The sequence below is a fragment of the Vipera ursinii genome (assembly GCF_947247035.1).
Source record: "Vipera ursinii genome assembly, chromosome: 1".
NCBI lineage: Eukaryota > Metazoa > Chordata > Lepidosauria > Squamata > Viperidae > Vipera > Vipera ursinii.
The window spans coordinates 23,121,633-23,144,524 of NC_139512.1; the positions used below are offsets into that span (position 1 = coordinate 23,121,633).

The window sequence follows — 22,892 nt, forward strand, 5'->3', positions numbered from 1 at the left end:
ACAGTAGTCTTTGACTTATGACTAGTCAGTGACCATCTGAAGTTATGATCCATTTATGACAAACATGCTCCCCTCCCCCCCCCCCGTGGTTAAGTGACTACATTTGGGGCACTCGGTAATATGGCCACATTTATGGCCATTTGCAGTGTTCCGTGGTCGTGGGACTGCATTTTATGACAGTTTTGCCAAAAACTGGAAGTTACTTCCAGTTTTTGACAAAACTGCCCCATAGCAATAGGACTTAGAATTATATACCGCTTCACAGTGCTTTACACCCTCTCTAAGCGGTTTACAGAGTCAGCATATTGGCCCCAACAATCTGGCTCTTCATTTTACTTATCTTGGAAGGATGGAAGGCTGAGTCAACCTTGAGCCGGTGATAATCGAACTGCCAAACTGCAGGCAGCCAGCAGAAGTAGCCTGCAGTACAGCATTCTAACCACTGTGCCACCATGGCTCATAGCGAACAATGGGTTTGCTTAACAACCGCTATGCTCATTTTATGACTGTCATGTTTGCTTAATGACCACCGCACAAAAGGTAATAAAATTGTCTCGGCCACTTAACAGGCCTGCTTTACAACCATCATAATGGGCAGGCTCCATTATGGTCGTAGGTCAAGAACTACCTGTAGTTGTTTTTAACCCACATTGCAGATATAGGAATAAATAAATATATGCTGCTGCCTACATTATACCTAGTGTTTTGAAGCCCAGGAAAGCAAAATAAAGCACTGGTAGTCATTGTGACAATTATTCTATAGTTACACACAGAAAAGGAGGTTTGTTGACTTATCACTGAGCAGAATCAGCTAATGTTTTACGCTATCTCTTCATGAAATGTTATTATCAGATGTCTCATCGCAAGGCAGGAAGCAACGAAGACAGGCTTCTAAAATGCCATGGTTTGAGGTAGAAAGCCGAATCATGCAGTCTGCAGTAGGAACCTCTAGTCCTTTGTTATTAGTGAGTTAATTAAGGTGATCACTTTGAACAGTTTCAGTGTTTTCTTCCTACGCAATGGCAAGTTGGATTGAGATAAACTACTCATTCACCCAGTTCCATCTTTGAGTTGTTAATGGCTGGCATTCCTCCTATTTCTTTCTCAGCCTCCTCACAATCTTTCCCAATTGCTGATAAATTGCTAAGCACTATTGCTAAGCACATTGGTTTGTGCTTAAATTGTAAGCCGACCTGAGTCTTCGGAGAAGGGCGGGATATAAATGGGATTAAATAATAATAATAATATTTTAATTGTTTATAATTAGCTAATCTTCTAAGCTCTCTACATGGGGCTGCCCTTGAAGTCCACTCGGAGGCTTCAACTGGTGCAGAATGCAGCCGTGCGAGTTGTACTGGGAGTTTCCTGATACTCCCATGTTACACCTTTGCTCCGCGAGCTGCATTGGCTGCCGGTTGCCCTCTGGGTGAAATTCAAGGTGTTGGTAATGACTTACAAAGCCCTACATGGCATGGGTCCGGATTACCTACGGCAACACCTGCGGCTGGCGTCAACTTCCCTCCGTCCAGTGCGCTCCCACAGAGGGCCTCCTCAGGGTGCCTCCGATCAAAGAATGCCGATTGGTGGCCCCCAGGGGGAGGGCGTTCTCTGGGCGCGCCAGACCTGTGGAACCGCTTGCCAGTTGAGCTCCGGATGGCCCCTGACCTTCGCTCCTTCCGGCGCGATCTAAAAACGTATTTATTTGAGCAATCTGACCTGGTCTGATGGGTTAGGGTTGGGGTTTTAATATGTTTTTAATTATTGTTTTAAATTTTAAATTTGGGCATTATATTTAATGGTTTTTTAACTTTTGTATTCTGTTTTTTATATTTATTGCCCTGTACACTGCCCTGAGTCCTTCGGGAGAAGGGCGGTATAAAAATATAATAAATAAATAAATAAATAAATAAATAAGTGAATGAACATAATACATTCCCAGTGGCTAAGATACTATGCCAAGAGGAAAAGTATAAGTAAGAGGTGAGGTCACCTTAAAATAAAAGCTCAGTATGATCTGGAATAATGTCCACGATGAATAATTATACTTTAATTATTCATCCCCCAAATTGAGACATTATTGCTAATACATGCTGGATAATTGAGAAAGTGAAAAAATGCCTAAAAGAAATCAGTGTGTGCTTCATTGACTGTAAAAAGACTTTCAATTGTGTGGATCGCATCAAGCTATGGAATGTGCTTAGAAAAATAGGAATCCCAAAACATCTCATTGTCCTCATGAAAAACCTACATACAGATTAGGAAGCCTTGTTATGGACAGAATACGGCAAACTAGATTGGTTCAGGTTGGCAAAGAAAGGAAACAAGGCTGTATACTCTCCCCTTATTTATGTGTGTCTGTATGTGTCTATGTGTCTCTCTCTCTCTTTCTCTGTGTGTGTGTGTGTATTTGGATGCTTGGCAACTGGTTCATATTTATGATAGTTGGGGCCATGTGATCACCTCTGGAGACCTTCTGACAAGCAAAGTCAATGGGAAACCAGATTCACTTAACAACCGTGTTACTAACTTAATAGCTGCAATGATTCGCTTAAGAACTATGGCTAGAAAGGTGGTAAAATGGGGCAAAATTTACTTAATATCTCAACAACATAAATTTTGGACTGAATTGTGGTTGTACGTCGAGGACTGCACACACACACACACACACACACACACACACACACAAAGAGAGAGGGAGATGGGGAACTGGATTAGAAGATGTGAGGTTTTAAAATTGGAGGAAGAAACACCAATAACCTGTGCTTTGCTGATGAAACAACTCTTAACAGCTGAAAATGCAAAGGATCTCTAAGCTCTAATAATAAAAGTCAAGAGCCACAGTGAAAAAATGGAGCTAAAATTAAAGACCAAACACATGATAACCGGTAGAACAACCACCCTTAGAGTTGACAATGAAGATATTAAAGTGGTGGATAACGTCTGCTTTTTAGCATCAATTATCAACAGTAAAGGACCAAGCAGTCAAGAAATGTGCTGCAGACTAGCACTTGGTAAAGCAGCCAAGAAAGCCTTTGAAGAATTATTCAAATGCCATGATGTATCTACACCTACAAAGATCGGAACCGTGTAATCCATGGTATTCCCCATGATGCTGTACGGAAGCAAAAGTTGGACTTTGAAGAAGCAAGATAAGAAGAGTATTGACACTTCTGAACTTTGGTGTTGGAGAACAATCCTGAGAATATTGTGGACAACCAAGAAAACAAACGAATCTTTGATCAAATAAACCCAGAGTCCTTATTTGAGTCACAAATTATTGGGGTCAGATTACCCTATTTTGGGCACATTGTGCAAAGACCCAATTCTCTAGAAAAGGGTCTAATGCTGGGAAAAGTACAAGGAAGAAAGGGGATATTGGATGGGTGGAAATATATCCTCTTTTACCACATTAAGCAAATTTTGAAAAAAAAAGCTACGATTATTTTTAGCAAGTACTGGTAGCACAAAATATCAGAGTCCAGGACTCCTTTTCTGAAGACATCTTTTGCTGTTGGTCAGATTAAAGTAAGGTAAAGGTAAAGGTTCCCCCGCACATGTGTGCTAGTCGTTTCCGACTCTAGGGGCCAGTGCTCATCTCCGTTTCAAAGCCAAAGAGCCAGTGCTTGTCCAAGGACGTCTCCGTGGTCATGTGGCCGGCATGACTGGACACCAAAGGCACACAGAACGCTGTTACCTTCCTACCGTAGTGGTCCCTATTTTTCTACTGGCATTTTTATGGGCTTTCGAACTGCTAGGTTGGCAGAAGCTGGGACGAGTAACAGGCGCTCACTCTGTTACGCGGCACTTGGGATTCGACCCGCCAAACTGCCAACCTTCTGATCGACAAGCTCAGCATCCTAACCCACTGAGCCACTGCATAAATTCAGTCTAAAATGTCGTAAATATTAGGACTTAATATCCTAAAATTTCTTCCTTTTTCTTTAAATAGTGGAAGAAGATCATATTTTGGCCTCATCAATTAGTAGCAGGACCAAGCCCCCAAATAACACAGCATCCTTTCCTTCCCAGAAAAGAAAGTCATGACAAGGGAAGATACTTACTAGAAACTATCCACATAAAAAGCATTGCTGTTATGGTGGAGTTTGTCCTGCCCATTTCTTTTTCTTCTGTATCATGTCCACTTGATGGTCCACCTGCAGTACATCTCAGTTGATCTTTTATGCTGGTGTTTCTTCTCCAGGTGGAGGTTGCAGAAGATCCTGAAAAGATTTCAACTACTCATCTCCAGCTTGGTCTACCACTTATTTTCATTCTGAGCCAGGAAGAGACCTTGGAAGCAGACAAGATGATTGCTGAATCTGTAGCCTGGCAGTTGCTGGGGAAAGCAGGAGTCCTTCTTTTGTCAAGGTCCTTTGGAATTAAAAAGTGGGGAGGCAGAAGAAAGGGGAGGATTTATCCTACCACTGTTCTTATCTCAGTGTAATTCTTTAGGTTGGAAATGCTCAAAGACTCACAGGGGCAACCCTATACCATTTCAGACAAGTGGCTGGCCAGTCTCCTCTTAAAAACTTCCAGTGTTGGAGCAGTCACCACTTCTGGAGGCAGGTTGTTCCACTGGTTAATTGTTCTAACTGTCAGGAAGTTTCTCCTTAGTTCTAGGTTGCTTCTCTCCTTGACTAGTTTCCATCCATTGCTTCTTGTCCTGCTTTCAGGTGCTTTGGAGAATAGCTTGACTCCCTCTTCTTTGTGGCAGCCCCTGAGATATTGGAACACTGTTATCATGTCACCCCTCACCCTTCTCTTTGTTAAACTACACATACCCAATTCCAGCAACCGTTCCCTATATGTTTTAGCCTCCAGTCCCCCAATCATCTTTGTTGCTCTTCTCTGTACTCTTTCTAGAGTCTTGACATCTTTTTTACATCGTGGTGACCAAAACTGGATGCAGTATTCCAGGTGTGGCCTTACCAAGGCATTGTAAAGTGGTATTAGTACTTCATGCGATCTTGATTCTATCCCTCTGTTAATGCAGCCTAGCACTGTGTTGGCTTTTTCGGCAGCTGCAGCACACTGCTGGCTCATATTTAAGTGTTTGTCCACTAGGACTCCAAGATCTCTCTCACAATTGCTACTATTGAGCAAGGTACCACCTATACCATACCTGTGCATTTGATTTTTCCTGCTTAAATGTAGAACCTTACTTTTTTCGCAATTGAATTTCATTTTGTTAGATAGTGCCCAGTGTTTGAGTCTGTCCAGATCCTCCTTTTCAAAAGGCATCTGGACTTTTTTTTCTTGATGACATTTTGCTTCTCATCTAAGAAGCTTGGAAAGAAGCTTCTTCCAAAATGGAAGAAGTTTCTTTCAAAGTGGAAGAAGCTTCTTGGAGAGAAGCAAAACATTTTTAAGAAAAAACAATGTCCAGTTGCCTTTTGAAAATGTACCTTTGGAACAACCATGACCTGGATGACTGAGAATCTCCATAGACCTGGAGAAAATGCTACTGCATAGTTGAAGCTCCAGTTAAAGCTCCTCATTAAAGGGGGGGAGGAGGCTGTTTATGTCAATATGATGCATCCAACATGCATGTAATAAGAGACTGAACTTTGATTGTGATTGCCATCTTGACAATTTTGTCCCCCAACCTTTCCAACTTCCACAAATATCCTTAGGAAGATTTAGAGGAGGGACTTACTTCCAATCAAACACGTCTAAGGTTGAAGCCTATCCTCTTGCTTAGGACAGTGTTCCTCCACCTTGGCAACTTTAAGTTGTGTGGACTTCAACTCTCAGAATCTACACATCTTAAAGTTGCCACGGTTAAAAAAGACTTGGCTTAAGAAACTAACCTGGGTGCCTGAATCTTAATTACATCCCTTCCCAAACTGATGTCTGCAAGAAATGTTTGAAAGCTGTTCTCATTATTCCTAGCAAATAGGATGGATTTGACTGAAACAGGCTATAGATGGGCAGGTGTTCCTGCAGTAATGCTCCTTCCTGCAATTAAACAACATCAGCAATATAAGATCTTGTCAGCGCAGATAGAAAAGAGCAGGCATGAGTTCACAACATGAGCAGTCTGCTGAAATAAATAAAAGATGAATTCTGCAAGAGCTGAATATACTTGCTTATCTTTCATAATTTGATAAGTTTGTAGTTAAGCTAGGAGAGGGAGAATAAGCTATTATTCAAACCATTAGCTTATTGAAATGTTATTTGTGCCTGTCAGTCTTTACTAACCATTGGTTAAATGACTGAAAGCCTTTAAACCTCTGAACATTTGCTATTAAAAAAAGAAAGTGCGTATTAGATTGTGCATTCATACCATTTTGCAACTTTTGCTTGTGAGATACTGTAATTTTAGCATCATTTGGATTTATAATTGGCCAGAAGTTGTTGAGCTACAACTTCCGGCACCCCTTACCCTAACAATTACATGCCAAAAACCTGTGGGCAGTTAAAATTTGGCCACTTCTGGGGTGGCAGAAATGACTCATGGAAGGATAACTGCAATATGGCAAGGAATACCAGGGGGCACTACAGTACAGCTTTTGTAGGTTTCATTTACAACTTTGGCAGAATGAGTTGTTTTGTAAGGAATGTAAAATGAACCAGATCATAAATGTAGCTGGACTAGGCAGAATCCACATCTGCTTTTCTTTCAAATTTCAGCTTAGTGAGAGGTCATACACCTTAGCTGGTATGTGTGTTGTGTGTGTGTGTGTGTGTGTGTGTGTGTGTGTGTGTGTGTGTGTGTGTGTGTTAGGAATGGCAGACAGAAGGCTTTGCTGGACCATACTTCCAAAAGTAGTGGGAAGGGTCAGGACACAAATTTGATTTTACTTTGCTTTAGATCAAAGCAAAATAATATGATAATTCCACAATAATTCATGTAGGGATGGATGCAGGGATGATGGTGAATAGGTCTCTGAACCTAAACAAGAGAAAGTTTCAGCTTCTTCAGCTTCCATGTGGTTCTGTGACTTTCATGCTGTTAATGTTTACTTGTGCTCTATTATGTATATGCAGTTGTGTAATGTACAATTTGATCTTCAAGCATTGCTGGAAGGAAGCAAGTAAAAGCAATATGAAACAATTCTTTTTATAAAGCAGGTAACCCTGGATGCCATGACTGGACTTCTCAGTGAAGTCTGTGGCTCGGCATCTTTTGCCGTCTCTGTGTACATGTGTTGTAGCTAAGGAGAGAGTTCCATATATTTTGCTAAGAGTTTTGTTGGGAATATTGTTGGCAGAACCAAAGGACCTGGAGGTACTGTATACCTGGGCTCCTGAAAGTTTGGTCTCAGACCCAAGAGGAAATTTGTCACAGAGAAAGAACATTTGGATAGATAAGAGAAATTAGGGATTAAGGACAAGTGGATTGAGAAGGGCAGTCAAGCAAAATAAGTTGAAGGGTTTTCACAGAGAAGAGAGGGTTGACTTATTCTCCAAAGTACTTGAAGGCAAGACAAGGAACAATGGGTAGAAAGGAGATTCCTCCTGGAACTAAGGAGAAATTTCCTGACAATGAGAACAATCCATGGAACAGCTTGCCTTCCAGAGTTGTGGGTGCTCCATGGCTGGAGGTCTTCAAGAAAACACTGGACAACCATTTGTCTGGGAGGGTAAAAGGACTCCTGCCTTGGGCAGGGAGTTGGACTAGAAGACCTCCAAAGTCCCTTTCAGCCCTATGCTTTTATGTCTATGTCTAATTAGGACAAAAAGAATTTTAACAAGTTAATACTTTGGCTGCATTTCTAGATAAGACCATCACTTTCTCCCTTATATCTATAGACATGGATAAGTAGCACATCAGGGCAAAAGGGTTTTCATTTAATCTCTCTGACATGCTAATCATTTTTCATGGAGCATTTGTTTTTGTACCAAGAAGTTTTGAATAATTTGAACACAATAATAATGTGCTCTGATGCAATATTGCTTGTTTATCTCTGAAAACGTTGCAAAGGCGTGATTCTCTCTATATTGTAATTCACAATTTAAACTTTTATGTCATTAAAGGAATTCTGTTGGTCTGGATGTTTCTTCCCGATACAATGTGGCTATCAAGACAATTGAGGAGGTAAGTGGTCATTGTAGATTTTTTGGACCGACTTTTTAATTTATTGTGCAATCCTAGGTTTGTCTGCTGGAAAGGAAATGCTCCTGCTTAGTTCCAGAACTATGCACATAAAATTTGCAGCCTTAGCTGTTCTGTGATATAGAGAGTATAGTAGTAATGTATTTTTTATTGGTGATGATAACCTTGGAATATTTCCAGACAGCTTTTAACAGTGTCAGTCAAAATGCATCTAATACTGACAGTTGGAGATTTGATTGAAGATCAATATTCAATATTAGAAACCCCATTTGTTTATAAGGATTATAATAATTCCCATGCCTTACCTCTGATTATGTGGTGTGCTGAACAATTAGTTACCAGTTGAAATCTGAACTCTCTCTTACATCATATTTTGGGTCACATTTTTGGATATTTGCATCTTTGCAGGATATGCCTGTTAAATACCTCACTTTGAAAGACACTGATGAAATTGTAGCATTGGTGATAAACGGTGAGCAGAGCAAACCTTGTCTGGATAATAATGAAGAAGAGGTTTATGAAGAGGAGGAGGAGGAGGAGGAGGAGGAGGAGGAAGAGGGAGTGAAGAATGAGAACAATGAACAAGGTAATTAAGATTCTTCAGAAGTGTCTTTGACCTATTAAGTTTTCACAAATTTATATCTTTGCTTTCCGATTAAAAAAAAAGTAGACAAAAATATTTTTCTTATTGTATTCGCTGCTAGCCTGTCTGATACACATTTCATTGAGGGGTCATTGGTGCTCTCTGATAAGGTTGTTTTCTTGCAGGTGTTTCATTACCCAAACTAGGTACATCATCTACATATTAAAGGTCATCTGCATTTAGCTGCTGTCATCTGCTAGCACTGATGATGTCACCTCGTTTGGGTAATGAAACATCTGCAAGAAAACAACCAAGCTCAAGAGAGCACCAGGGACTCCTCATTTCAACCCTGAGATACAAATATTCTCCTTTTTCAATAACACATTTCATTGCCATCCTTCTATAGCTTGATAGTTAAAATAATATGCTCAAAATGCTGATTTTTGATAAATTTTATTTTCCTGGTAGCCTGGATGGATTCCATATTCGCCAGAGATGAGCAAATTATTTACGCAATTGTTCTGCAGTCACACGTTTTCTACATATTATTGTATATTGGCCCAGCTAGAGGGCAGCACATAACCAATATTGGCTGGTTGCTAAAAGCTAACAAGGGTCGATATTTGCATCAGAGGCCACCAGCATTTGCAGTGCCCTTGCTGGAGAGCAGTTTCCAAATCATTTATTCCCCAGAATTCCCTTGAATTCTTCATAGGGCTTGGAGCTGAAAATAAACATGATAAACAACTGCGGCCTAGTATTTTGTTAGTAAAGGTATCCATTGGCAGCGCAAAAATATGTTCTTTTTTAAACTATGAGTTGATAGTATCCTGCAGGGAAGGAGGGTATTAGGGAGAAAATTCGGCAGTTTGCTTTCTAGAAAATAAATATTTTATGATAGGGCCATTCTGTGTCTAGGCAAGCCTTTCCCCAGATAATAGTCATTATTTTTGAGCATACTTACACCAAAATATTGTGGGTTTTTTTTTTTTTTTACAATTGTCTCTCTAATGTAGCTCAACCGGATTCCCAAAACTTTAGCAAGAGGGAAGGCAGTCATCTCATGGTCTCTTAACTTCAGCTGATAAGTCTTTTTTTAATAGTTCTTGACTATTCTTTGAGTCACATCCTTTTTTTTTTACTATATCTTAAAGAGGCTTTCCTACTGGACATCTTTTGCCTCTGATTTTGCTGACAAAGGTCCAATGGCCTCTTTCTGCTTTGGCTGACCAAAGGATAGAGGTCAGAGATTGGCATTGTCCTACTTGCCAGGATTCAGAGGAATCTTATTGCTGTTTTCCCAAAGTTGTCATTCTTCTTTCTTCTTATCTCTTGTCACCTTTTTTGGAAGATCTTATTGAACCATCAACTGGTGATGGAAACAAGAACAAGGAGCAGCCATGACCATTTGTGTTGCCTTCTCCTGCTAAGCCCAAACCATAAAGTTGAACTACTCTTCTCTAGGAGGATGGCCAGTGATAAGGGATGCTGGGTGTTAAATTCAGCAATGTCTAGGCAACCCCAACCTCAAGGAAGGGGCAAGCGAAGGGGCAGATGGTGGTGGTGAGAAACAAGAGGCAGGTCTGTTTGGGAGGAGGTACATTATGAACCTTGTACTAAGAAACCTATAAAACCCGAAGCAAGTGATGGCTGCCAAAAAGACAGTTCCATTTCATTTTCTCCATCATTCTTCCTCAGAGTGTATTCAGACCAATGCTAATATAAGTACCTTTTCTCCACCCTGTTGCTTTTGTAAATTACAATGTGTGTCTGCTTTGCAGAAATTCAGGATGATGAGGTGGTGGAATCTGTTGTCAGAGATCGGAAGCGTGAACTCCCCCTGGAACGCATCCATACCCTGGCAGAAGACTCCTTCCTCTCATTTCTGGCAGAGACCAACCATACAGCAGTGTTCTTCTATGCCAGCTGTAAGTCAGATTTTGCAAGGTGTTCTGCAGTGTGGTTTTGGTGTCTTCTATTTGCTCTAGTGCTCTTTAGAATTTAAGCTGTTTTAAATGCTTAGTTTGCATAGGTTGTGAGATGGGCGGCCATACAAACTTGATAGATAAATAAAATGAATAAGTAGGTGAGGCTGTTTGTGACTGTGTACCAGGAGAATCAGTAGAGAAGAGTTTTGGCAACACAGAGCTTTTGCAGGCATGAGGTAGTAAATCTCATGAGAGAAACATCTTGATCAAGACACTGCAAAGACCATTCGCAACAGAGATATATTGTGGAGTGGGAAAAATGGATTGATTATATTCAGAATAAATATGGGACTAAAAAGTTTCACTTAGCATTTGAATAAGTACAGATGTGATATTTATATGGCTTGTAGTTATTTTATAAGAGTTAAAGTGCGATAGATTTAATAGTTTATTGTTGTTTGCATATGGTAGATTAGGATTGTTTGTATTTTTATACCTTGTATTTAGCTCTGGGAAGTCGGGGAGGGGGGATGGGGAGGGAGGGAGGTATTGGGGAGGGTTGGGAAGAGGGGAGGGGGTTGGGAAGGGTTTTGTTTTGTTGTGGTAAAAATAAAATGTATTGTAAAACTTTTCAATAAAAAAAAGACACTGCATACTCCTGAACGGGAGGAGGGAAAGAGGAAGAGATTCAGAGTAGCCACACCCTAGAATCTCTTAGGTTATATCTTGTAAGTTAGAAAATTATAGCTTTAGCTTGGCAAGATTTTGTCCATTAGGTAAAGGTAAAGGTTCCCCCGCACATGCGGGCTAGTCGTTTCTGACTCTAGGGGCCAGTGCTCATCTCCGTTTCAAAGCCGAAGAGCCAGCACTTGTCCGAGGACGTCTCCATGGTCATGTGGCCGGCATGACTAGACGCCAAAGGCGCACGGAACACTGTTACCTTCCCACCGTAGTAGTCCCTATTTTTCTATTTGCATTTTTATTGTTCTGAACCAGCCCTCTTCTAGCAAACCCCTATTCAAAAGAAGAGACTGGAGAGCGTCCAAGGCTAAAAGGCTTCTGCCAAGATTTAATTACGCAGTTAACAAAAACACTAGAGCTTGTCTTCTCAAGCGGAAAAGTTGCTTTCAGCAACCAGCCCCTCCCCAAACACTCCTTTTATAGAGAGCTCAGGGCGTGGTCTCCCTGTGCCTCCTCCCGAGGAGTCCCATAGCCTTTCTTTGTTTGTTCCTGCTCGACTGCCTCCTGCGTCGGGCGTCCTTGAACAGGGCCAGCTGTGGGTCATCATCCTCCGCACTCTCGGGCTCACGCAGCTGAGAAGAGGTCCCCGGCTGAGGACTCTGCAAAGCCTCCAAACCATCATCAGCCGGTTCGTCTCCCTCCTCCCCCTCATCTGAGTCCTCCGATACATCGGACCCGGCTGTCGGACCCACAGGCTGGCCCTGAGTCACAACATTTATGTGCTTTCGAACTGCTAGGTTGGCAGAAGTGGGACGAGTAACAGACGCTCACTCTGCTACGCGGCACTCGGGATTCGACCCGCCAAACTGCTGATCTTCTGATCGACAAGCTCAGCGTCCTAACCCACTGAGCCACCGCGTCCCTTTTTGTCCATTAGGTATAAGCAAATAGAGGTTTGGACTTTATTGATTTCATTTGGTCATCTTTGGGCTGAGCAACATACCGTTCTTCATAATCATGCTGGAAACCACTGGTAGAAGGCCCAAGTAAGAACAGGATTTCTCTACCAAAAGAGGAGAACCAGTATAGAGTGAGTGTTAAGATACTGGGCTACAATTGGGAAAACCCAGTTTCACATCTACCCTCGGATACGGGAAGTACCCTACACCAGTCACTGTCTTTGAGCTCATCTACCATCAGGAGTTGCTGCTGGAAAACTTGAAAGAGGAAGTGCTATGAATGTTGTGTTCAGATCTTGGATGAAGATGGGACATAAACCTGTCAATAATAATAATAATAAGCATTTGGAAACTTTTAAATGAAGAACAGTAATCTGTGGAATATAAATTGGTTATGAAACCTTTACGTTCATTGGCAGCATCTCTAAAGACTCCATCCTATGGTACAATAAGAGGAAAGGCTTTATAGAAACATAAGTAACGTAATTTCAGGGAAACAGGATGCTGAGTTTATTGGAACTTTATTAGGATCATGCAGGGCTCTTGTTTACTTGAGGTTGATCCTGCTTTTCAGTCCAAAAGAATCCCAGGAGTGTTATTAAAAAAAGATAAAATACAAGTGTATTGGCCCTATCTCCTGGCATGGCTCTTGGGTTACATAGCCTTCTATCCATCCTGCCTCATTCCACAAAAACACGTTTTTATGAGCTCTTTGCTGCTGTTCCAGTCTTATGAGTGCTGGCAGTTGGGCAATATTCTAGTTTAGTTGCATCTTGTGTTCTGACTAGCTGGGCTTTTCACTCTCTAAGGACAAAACCAAAGAAGCCAAAGACAGACCTATTTATTCACTGAAAATATACCCCATTTTTTCTATTAAAGAGAGCTGCTTTTTAAAAAACAACAACAGTAACATAACATTAAAATTAATTAAGAAATAAGAATGGGACAAAAATATATTCTCTGAACACGGAAGAACCAAATGCATATCCTGAGAGAGTAAATTTCATAGCTTGGCAACCGTTAGGAAAAGATCCTCTTTGATATACCAAAGTGGGGAATGGAGGAGAACCACCCAAAATGGTGCCCCCCCCTACACACATTCCCAAATCTTATAGACACTCCAGAAGGATAATGTGATTGATGGTATCTGTCAGGCCTCTAAGGTAAACCAGAATAGGAAATCAAAGCTATGCATGCTAAAATAACTTTTATAAAAGGTTATAGTAACAGAGTCTTGCAAGTCTGAATGTCCTTCCCCTTCCTCTCCCTTTATCTTTGTGAGATACACTGTACAATTCTTCCTTCCTTCCTTCCTTCCTTCCTTCCTTCCTTCCTTCCTTCCTTCCTTCCTTCCTTCCTTCCTTTCTTTCTCTTTCTTTCTTTCTTTCTTTCTTTCTTTCTTTCTTTCTTTCTTTCTTTCTTTCTTTCTTTCTTTCTCTTCTTTCTTTCTTTCTTTCTTTCTTTCTTTCTTTCTTTCTTTCTTTCTTTCTTTCTTTCTTTCTTTCTCTTTCTTTCCCACCTTTATTGTCATGATAAATAGCTGCTACTCTTCCCTCTTTTCTATTTTCCCCACAACAACAACAATAATAACAAGCCTATGAGGTCCGTTGAACTGAGAGAAAATGACCCAAAGTCATCCAGCCGGCTTTCATGCCTAAGGCAGGACTAGAATTCACTGTCGCCTGGTGCTTCATCCCTCAGAGTTTTTTGGAGAACCATGGTGCAAGTTGAGAGCTGTGCATATGGAGAAGCCAGATAAATGTTATCTGTCCAGAGTCTCAGCCATCTGCCCACTCCGGCCAGTGGCTAAGACCTTAGCTGAATTGCCCATCAAATCTTCAGGGAAAATCCCAAACCTCTTATGGAACTCAACTGGGTCCATCAGTCTAGGCTTTCGAGGTTTAGACCCATATACAGTATGTCCATTAGCTGTTTAAGGCTTTAGGGATTAATACTAACATCTTAAATTGTGCCTAATAACTACTGGCAACCGGTTCAAATCTTTCAGCACAGGCATCAAATCACCTTTGAACTTGTACCAGGTAGCATCTTACCTGTGCATTTTTTGAAATTTCTGGATACTTTGTCTGGTATAAAAGATGCTGTCAAAAGAAAGTTGAGTTTTATTGATATGGACTCATATTCCTTTGTGTCTTAAGTTTTGAAAGACTCCAGATGCTCTGGTATCTGAAATACTGGGTTACTTTTTCTGTTCTCATTACAGGGGAAACTGTCTCTCTGGTGGTGATGCAGTTTTTCCTTGAAGTTGCTACTCAGTTGAAAGGTATGGCTCAGTCAGTATGGTTGCTGTGGCTTGTCTATTTCCTTAAATTTCATTTAATAAGAGGTTGTTATTTCACATGATTAATTCAGCTTAATGTTAATTTTGGTAAGTGGAAAAGCTGGCGATGCCTAGTGGCACAAAGGGAAAAACTGAGCTATAGAATCCCAAAGAAATATTTGTCCAACTTTGCTTGAAAGCCTCCCATAAAGAAAAACCTGTCATATTTCTGTCTGTCCCAGTTTGACATCCTTCCAGTGCTTTGAAAGAACACCATTGCTTGCTAACCTAGAATGCAGAGATCTAAAAAACTAGAAAAATAGTAGAGATGACACTTTTTTTAAGAAACAAAAATATTGTGAAATATTTCCTATTTTATACATAAAATTTTAGAAAGTGCTCTGTTTAGAAATAGGTTGGCTGGGAATTCTGACAATCACAAAGACATCTTGAGCATTATCAAAGATGGTTTAGTCTTCAGGAATGACTTCCCTTTGAATTTGTTAAACAATAGTTGGGTCATTTTCTAAATGAGTGTTTATATTAGTTACTTCTCAGAACTCCACTGTCTTTATTTTTTTTTGTATTCCTGGCAGACTTTGACGTCACTAAACGGAATTATAATGCACAGCTGAGAGTATGTCCTGCATGCCTACTGTTTGACAATAGGCAGAAAAGCAGCAAGTGAACTAGCTGCATACGAACACCCTGCCAACTCATTCCCTTAAAAAGCTGGACACAATAAACAGATGTCAGATATGTTGCACTCAGCTGACCAACTTCACTTTTGAATGCAGCTGCAGCAGGGAGTTTCGGTAGGGTTTGTTAGGAGGGTTGGTCTCTTTTAAGGTATCCATGAATCTAAAAGAGAAGAAATGTGTAGTGACCCTCTTCACAACCTGTTTTCCTTGTTGCCATCTGGGAGGAGGCTCCGTGGTATCCAAAGCAGAACATCCAGATTCAGTCACAGTTTTGTTCCATACAGTATTAACCTTGTGAACTCTAAAGCTTCCTCCTTCCGTTTCTTATTCAAGATGGACAGTGATTGATATTTATATGTTACTTATATGTAAGGGCGTAGGTCTATACATATGTTGTGTATAGTATGCTTGTTGTTGGTTGCGAAGTTGTGTCCAACCCATCGTGACCCCATGGACAACGTTCCTCCAGGCCTTCCTGTCCTCTACCATCTTCTGAAGTCCATTTAAGCTCACGCCTACTGCTTCAGTGACTCCATCCAGCCACCTCATTCTCTGTCATCCCCTTCTTCTATTGCCCTCAACCTTTCCCAGCATTAGGCTCTTCTCCAGTGAGTCCTTCCTTCTCATTAGGTGGCCAAAGTATTTGAGTTTCAACTTCAGGATCTGGCCTTCTAAAGAGCAGTCGGGGTTGATCTCCTCTAGGACTGAAAGGTTTGATCGCCTTGCAGTCCAAGGGACTCGCAGGAGTCTTCTCCAGCACCATAGTTCAAAGATAGTATGCTTAAATGTGTGTTATGTATGTGTACACTTTGAGAGGAAGGAAGTAAATTTCATCTTTAATGTGTGCCATTGTGCCCACAGTAAAAAATGTCCATAACGGTTATATAAATCTAAATCTAAATCTAAATAATAAAGTACCTACTTACTTACAAACATGTAATGGCTAGCATTTAGGTGACACTTTTGTTTAGGAAGATAATCTGAACTATAACTTTGTCTACTAGGATGGTTGCTAAGTAGCTGGAAAATGCCAAGAGGCACTTTCACAAATGCATCAAAATCTAATGTACTTTAATTTAAGCCACTTAAGAGATTGATCTGCCTTGTTTTAAATGTTAAGGTGTCTCTCTGTGTTTATGTTTATTCCAATATTTTACATTGATTTATAATGACTCCCTTTTCCTGGCATTAAATACTTTTGGTCAGGCTGGAAAAACAGCCATGCTACTGCTGAGTGATTTATAATAATGTAAGTCAACTTTTCAGTAGGCTTGACTATTGATTCAAAGAGTAGCATTTTTAAAAAGACTGTAGTATTAATTTTATTCAGTGGGTAGTCCTAGAATGTATTGTCAGTTCTTGGGCTAAGCCTTGGAACAAATCAATACGTAAAACAATAAAAAATTGTTTTTGGCAGAATATACTTTGTAAATTCTGATGCAGTTGCAGTTATTTCTTTTCTCCCAAAGGCTGGCAGTCTTTGTTTCCCAGCTGCCATCACTTGATCTCAAGTGATTGTCCAGCATGCCAAATCAATCAGTCAATCAATCAATCAGTCCTGAAGTTGCCAAGAAATTTCTGTAATCATTTCCCAAAATCCATGAGGACTTGTGAAAGAAGGGCTGAAAAAAACCTCATGATCTCATGCAAGCACAGCAAAATCTCATGAGAACATAGAACGTAGAATAATAGATTGGAAGGGACCTTGGAATCTTCTAACCTAACTGCTGCTCGAGCAGATGATCCTATACAATTTGAGACAAGTGGCTATCCAGTGTCTTTTTGAAAGCCTACAGTAATAGAGGACCCACAACTTTTGAAGGCAAGCTATTCCATTGGTTGATTGATCTCACCGTTAGGAAATTTCTCCTTAGTTCTAGGTTGCTTCTGTCCTTCATTACTTTCCAACCATTATTTCTTGTCTTGCCTTTTGGTGCTTTGGAAAATAGTTTGACTCCCTTGTCTTTGTAGAAGCTCCTCAGATATTGGAACATGTTTCCCCTAATCCTTCTTTTCATTAGACCAGGCATGCCCAATTCCTGTAACCGTTCTTTATACATTTTAGCCTCCAGCCTTTAATCATTTTTGTTGCTCTTCTCTGCACTCTTTCCAGAGACTCAATGTCTCAACTAGAGAGTTGTCTAGTTTCTAGGATCTTAGTCATTTCAAAAAGTTACATTTATTTTTCTTTAATTTGGGGATGGTACCACACTGGTTTAAGGTATTAAATATGATGTAGCATCTATAGGGGTCTATGATCCAGCTTCTTCTGGTGATAACATAGCATTTAACAAATGACTGCCTGGGGTGCTCCAGAAGATCAGTAGCTTCTAGGCAGTCTTAAATTTTAATGCTGCTCTTTTTAAAGAACTAGTTAAAAACATTACATCTATCTTGGAATTGGCCTTTCAACTCCCTGACCACTGCCATAAATATTTGGATGTTAATTTTCTAGTTTTAATTTTAAATGAAAGACAAAACTTGCTTTTCTTAGAAACTCTTTGTTTGATCAAGGTATTCCTGTACTCTTTTGTTTGTTAATTGTTATTTTTTTTGCTTTTTTCACTTAACTTTACTTCAGAGACAGAAAGAAACATACAATTAACCTTTCTATTCAAAGGGGTGTTGAGAATGTGTTTCCTGAGAATCATTGTTTCTTTTTATGCCGTGTGAAATTTAATTCTGAACATTTAATCCTCCAGTTATTAAAAGCAGCCTGTAATGGAATCACAAGGATCAAAGATGGCTTTTCTTAAAAAAGAGAATTAGAAATCCTACTGAACATGTCCATGATTTTCATTATGGTGAGAGTAAACTAAAGTACTCTACAATATTTTACAATACGTAACGAGTGCTGGAATTTGGTACCAGTACTCATAGCAGTGAACCAAAATTCTACTGATTGTATGATCTTCCAGGTTTAAGAGCCACTGTGTTAGGAATTGTTGTGCAGAGGTCTCCTTGTGCTACCAAGGAGTTGCACAGACAAGGAAGAGTACTGAGAGCACAAGAGTACACTGAGTTGTGAAAACAAAAAGTATTTTACTTTTGAGGTGGTGTAAAAACAAAAATGCACGGTGAAAAATAAACAGTCCAGGTCATACACAATAACAACAGTCCAAGGAGTATTCCAAATACAAAGTCTTCTTACAGGTTCAGAGGTCAATACACAGTTATTCAGGTTTATCACAGTAGTAAACCAACAGTACAACAAAACAGCAATAGTAGAGAGAACAGAGAATTCAGAGAGAAAGAAGCTACGTTCCTAGCTCCCTCATATGGCCATGAGAACACTTACATACCCAATGGCCAATTAACATCTTAAAGTCACAACATCATGGTTATATATTTTCAACCCAATTATGTAGGCTATCACCATATGCCTAACACACTGTCTTCATACGTTGCTCATGGATGGTCTTTGATCTGATTCAGCAAAGTTCTTGTGATATTCTAACCAATATGATTCTTATTTTTGATGTATCAGAAAATCATTTGGGCCAAGTCAGCTGAAGAAGCAGTGAATAAAAACTAGAGCAGTTCTTCATAAAACAAAAGTAGTCAATGGAGCAAATTCTAGATTTTTTTTTAAAAAAAGTTTCATGAATCTTACACAAAGAGCCAGAAACATTTATATCACTGCCCTTTTGTTGTTTTTTCCACACATTTTCTGTAGGGACTCCTGAGATTTCACTTGCGAGGGTAAACTGCTGGGATTGGCCACAGCTTTGCTTGCAGGAAAATGTCACCCAATTTCCTGCCATGAAGATGTATGCAAGAGAAAGGGCATGGCCAGCTTACTCTGGCATGTGGGAGATCAAAGAGATGAGAAAGTTCATTGAACTGTAAGTACTATGTTGCTGGTTAAGAGTCACTTTAGGGCAAACTTTCCTGATCCTGTTATCCTCTAGATTTCTTTGAATGTAAAATCTCATTATTTCCACATTATATAAGCAAATTCATGGAATTCACCCAAACCTGAGAAGAAATGGAAAGGATGTGGATAACACTTGTCTGAAATGGTATAGGGTCTCTTGCTTGAGCAGGGGGTTGGACTAGAAGACCTCCAAGGTCCCTTCCAGCTCTATTCTGATTGATTGATTGATTGAAATCCTTGAGGGAAGAACTGGCTGAGAAGTAGTTGAGAAATGTGAAATTCAAACTCTTGCATTTTTGGTGGGTTTTTTCTTACATTTGTATCTCACCCTTTTTCTCTAGACTTCAGGGTAGACCCTTAAATTGTACCCACAGAATAACAATGCCGTGAGGAGGTAGATTTAGCAATAATGTAGGACCAATGCCACCAAGAGAGCTTTATGGTCAAGCGGAGGGTCAAACCCCAAATCTCACACCTTAACTACTATGCTATGTGGGCTTTCAGTAAGAAGAATTCAGAAAGCCTGAATCTGAGGTAGCTTTGCCTCTGCAGTACATTTCACAGCTGAAGCAAACATGCACAGTTTACATGTGCCATTCAGATTAGATGAAAGAACAAGATGTGCATTCATACATTTCTCCATAACATTCTGAAATTGTTTTGGAAAATGTTGAAGACGTGGGGGATGCAGGGAATGGAGTTGTCCTGCAACTAGGAAACAGAATTCTGTGAAAGCAAAATAAAATAAAACTGTCCCTTGTAAATTGGCCTGACGTCTGGTTTCAATTTACATCTTTAGAAGCAGAAATTCTTGTCCAGTGAGATTGATGACGCCTGAAGAAATAGAAGAATATTTAAGTCACAAAAACTCACCATACCACACAGTTTCTGTTCTGGGAATATTTGACTCAAGCAAGAGTGAAGGTAAATTCATTGCCTAGGTTATTTCAAACATTATTGCAAAATACAGTGTTGCTGAAAGTTATAATACATTGTAATGCCTTGTGATTGTAGAACAAAATTTATGCTACGATCTTTCACAACAACCCAATAGACAGGACACTGGCAGTATTATACAAGGTTATTGCTTCACATTGTGTGTGAGTGTAATTTTTTTCTCCCTTATAATACTAGAATTTGGATTATCTAGGGAGGTAAGTGGCCAGAGAATCAAGAATGAATTTAAAAAGTATATAAACATCCTTCAGATAATTTTATTTTTAAAAAACAAGCACTTCACCTTTTCCTTTATTTCTCCCTCTCTCTCTCTCTCTCTCTCTCTCTCTCTCTCTCTCTCTCTCTCTCTCTCTCTCTCTCTCTCTCTCTCACACACACACACACACACACACACACACACAAAATGTAGATGCTATTTAGAATATATTGGAAAAATTCAGAAAGGATTGGGGGGGGCAGGTACCAGATGTTCTTGGACCTAGAAAACCTGAAATTGCTCATGCTCTACTTCTTATTTTCTTGGGGGTTTTTTCCTGTCACTTCTCAGTTTTACAGGTTGAGTACAGGTAGACCTTGGGTTGTGACAAGCGGGACAGGGAACTCTATCGCTAAGTAATGCAGTTTCAAAGTATGATGTCATGTGACCAGGCTGCTTAGCAACAGCAATTCTGGCTGCCCCGATTGTAGTTGTTACCGTATTTTCCGACGTATAAGACGACTGGGCGTATAAGACGACCCTCTACATTTCCTGTTAAATTATAGGGTTTGGGCTATACTCGCCGTATAAGACTACCCCTCTTCCAACGCACACCAAATAAAAATTAAAAAACATCAGATTTGATTTTAATATGGTAATTTTAATTCAAATGCTTATGACATGCAGGTACATAGTAGGAAAACTGTCACTTATAAACATAAGGCTGTTTGTCATCAAACATGTAAACATAAAACAGTGCAAGTGGATTAAATAATAATAATAATAATAATAATAATAATAATAATAATAATAATAATAATAATAAGAAGAAGAAGAAGAAGAAGAAGAAGTTGTTGGAAGGGACCTTGGAGGTCATCTAGTCCAACCCCCTGCTAAGGCAGGAAACCCTATACCATTTCAGACAAATGGCTGTCCAGTCTCTTCTTAAAAACTTTCAGTGTTGGAGCATTCACCACTTCTGGAGGCAGATTGTTCCACTGGTTAATTGTTCTAACTGCCAGGAAGTTTCTCCTTAGTTCTAGGTTGCTTCTCTCCTTGCCTAGTTTCCATCCATTGCTTCTTGTCCTGCTTTCAGGTGCTTTGGAGAATAGCTTGGCTCCCTCTTCTTTGTGGCAGCCCCTGAGATATTGGATCACTGCTATCGTGTCACCCCTCACCCTTCTCTTCATTAAACTACACGTACCCAATTCCAGCAACCCTTTTCCTATTTTCCTAATTCACTTTTTCACTTTTCCTAATTCACTCTAAAGCTTTCCCTGCGCAGAGCCTTAAGTAACCCCAGCTGCCTGCAATTAGTGCAGGTTCTCATCCCACCAGGCTCAAGGTTGAGTCAGCCTTCCATCATTCTGAGGTAGGTAAAATGAGGACTCAGATTGTTGGGAGCAATAAGCTGACTTTGTAATAATGCTGCTTGTGGGGGGTGGTGAAAGCTCTAATAGGCAGGCATATACATAGAATGAAGGCTATTGCTAAGCACATTGATTTGTGCTTTAAATTGTAAGCCGCCCTGAGTCTTCGGAGAAGGGTGGGATATAAATGGGATTAAAAAAAAGACCAAATGGGAGATCCACTCCAGGTTTTCCAGCCAGCCCGCCCAGTTCCGGAGTCAAATGTTTCCTTAGAGCTAAGCTGCTGCTCTGGCTATGCATTCCCCACCTGCCTTTCAAATTGCTCTTGCATTCCCCACCTGCCTACAGCTGCTCTTCAACTTTAGAAGGAAAGAAGCCCAGACCCCAGCCTGTAAAAAATCACAGACTGCAGCTTCTACTCCAATTGGTCCCGCTTTCCCTGCGCAGACTAAATGGAAGATCTGCTCCAGGTTTTCCAGCCAGCCCTGTCCCTAAAGTTTCAGCATAAGACGACCCCTGACTTTTGAGAAGATTTTCATGGGTTAAAAAGTAGTCTTATACGCCGGAATCTACGGTAAATGACGACCGTCCTCACATGATAGTGAGGATTTCATGTGATCGCAACCTCTGACTTCCTACAGACTTTCCCATTGATTTTGCTAATGGAAAGCCAGCAGGGAATGTCAAAAATCATGATCCTATGACCTTGGGGGACACCACAATGGCCTGGAACTCTAAGGATGTGTCTCCTCATTCAGCTCCATTATACTTTTGCTAAACAAACTTCTAAGATATTCCTTCAACTTCTTCAACCTGATCCCATAAGAAGCATTAAAACAGCAACTCCCAGAATTTGGAAGTGGGTGGGGCCAGAAAATGGCTAATCTAGATTGAATTTAATTAAACTAAGCTAAACTAAAATTATTATTCCCAAGGTCTTTTATACTTTTCTCTTTCTGTCACATTAAAATTACAATTTAGCAGTAACTTTGGAAGGTTCCTCTGATCCACATTCAAGAACTGAAGAACTGCATTATGTCTTAATATTTCTGCTTCTCTAAAGTTCATGTTTGTTTAGGCCAATAGGGGGCAGCAGCATATCTGTACTTGGCTCTAGATTCTGTTGCCTGTTGAATTGATGGCTGGGTGAAACACTGATTTTTATATGCTGATAAATCAGCTTCTGCAGGAAATTAAGTTGAGATTGTCAGATAATTACCAACAATTTGTTTTCATTGCTTTTGATAATAAACTTCAAAATTGTACTATATTTTTTCTGTTATTAAGGGTGACGCAAAGA

General features: G+C 40.1%; 2 protein-coding genes across 3 annotated transcripts in view; one reads left to right on the forward strand and one right to left on the reverse strand.

Annotated features, from left to right (window-relative positions):
- GNG2 (G protein subunit gamma 2) overlaps positions 1-22,892 on the reverse strand; it is a 432,181-nt gene that overhangs the window by 73,164 nt on the left and 336,125 nt on the right. The window lies entirely within an intron of this gene.
- Positions 1-22,892, forward strand: part of TXNDC16 (thioredoxin domain containing 16) — a 55,556-nt gene that overhangs the window by 16,140 nt on the left and 16,524 nt on the right. Inside the window, exons 9-15 of the mRNA XM_083378087.1 lie at positions 4,202-4,368; positions 7,981-8,041; positions 8,468-8,645; positions 10,424-10,570; positions 14,435-14,494; positions 18,869-19,037; positions 19,869-19,993. Of these exons, the coding sequence (XP_083234213.1) occupies positions 4,202-4,368; positions 7,981-8,041; positions 8,468-8,645; positions 10,424-10,570; positions 14,435-14,494; positions 18,869-19,037; positions 19,869-19,993 (907 nt within the window). The remainder of the gene's footprint in view (positions 1-4,201; positions 4,369-7,980; positions 8,042-8,467; positions 8,646-10,423; positions 10,571-14,434; positions 14,495-18,868; positions 19,038-19,868; positions 19,994-22,892) is intronic.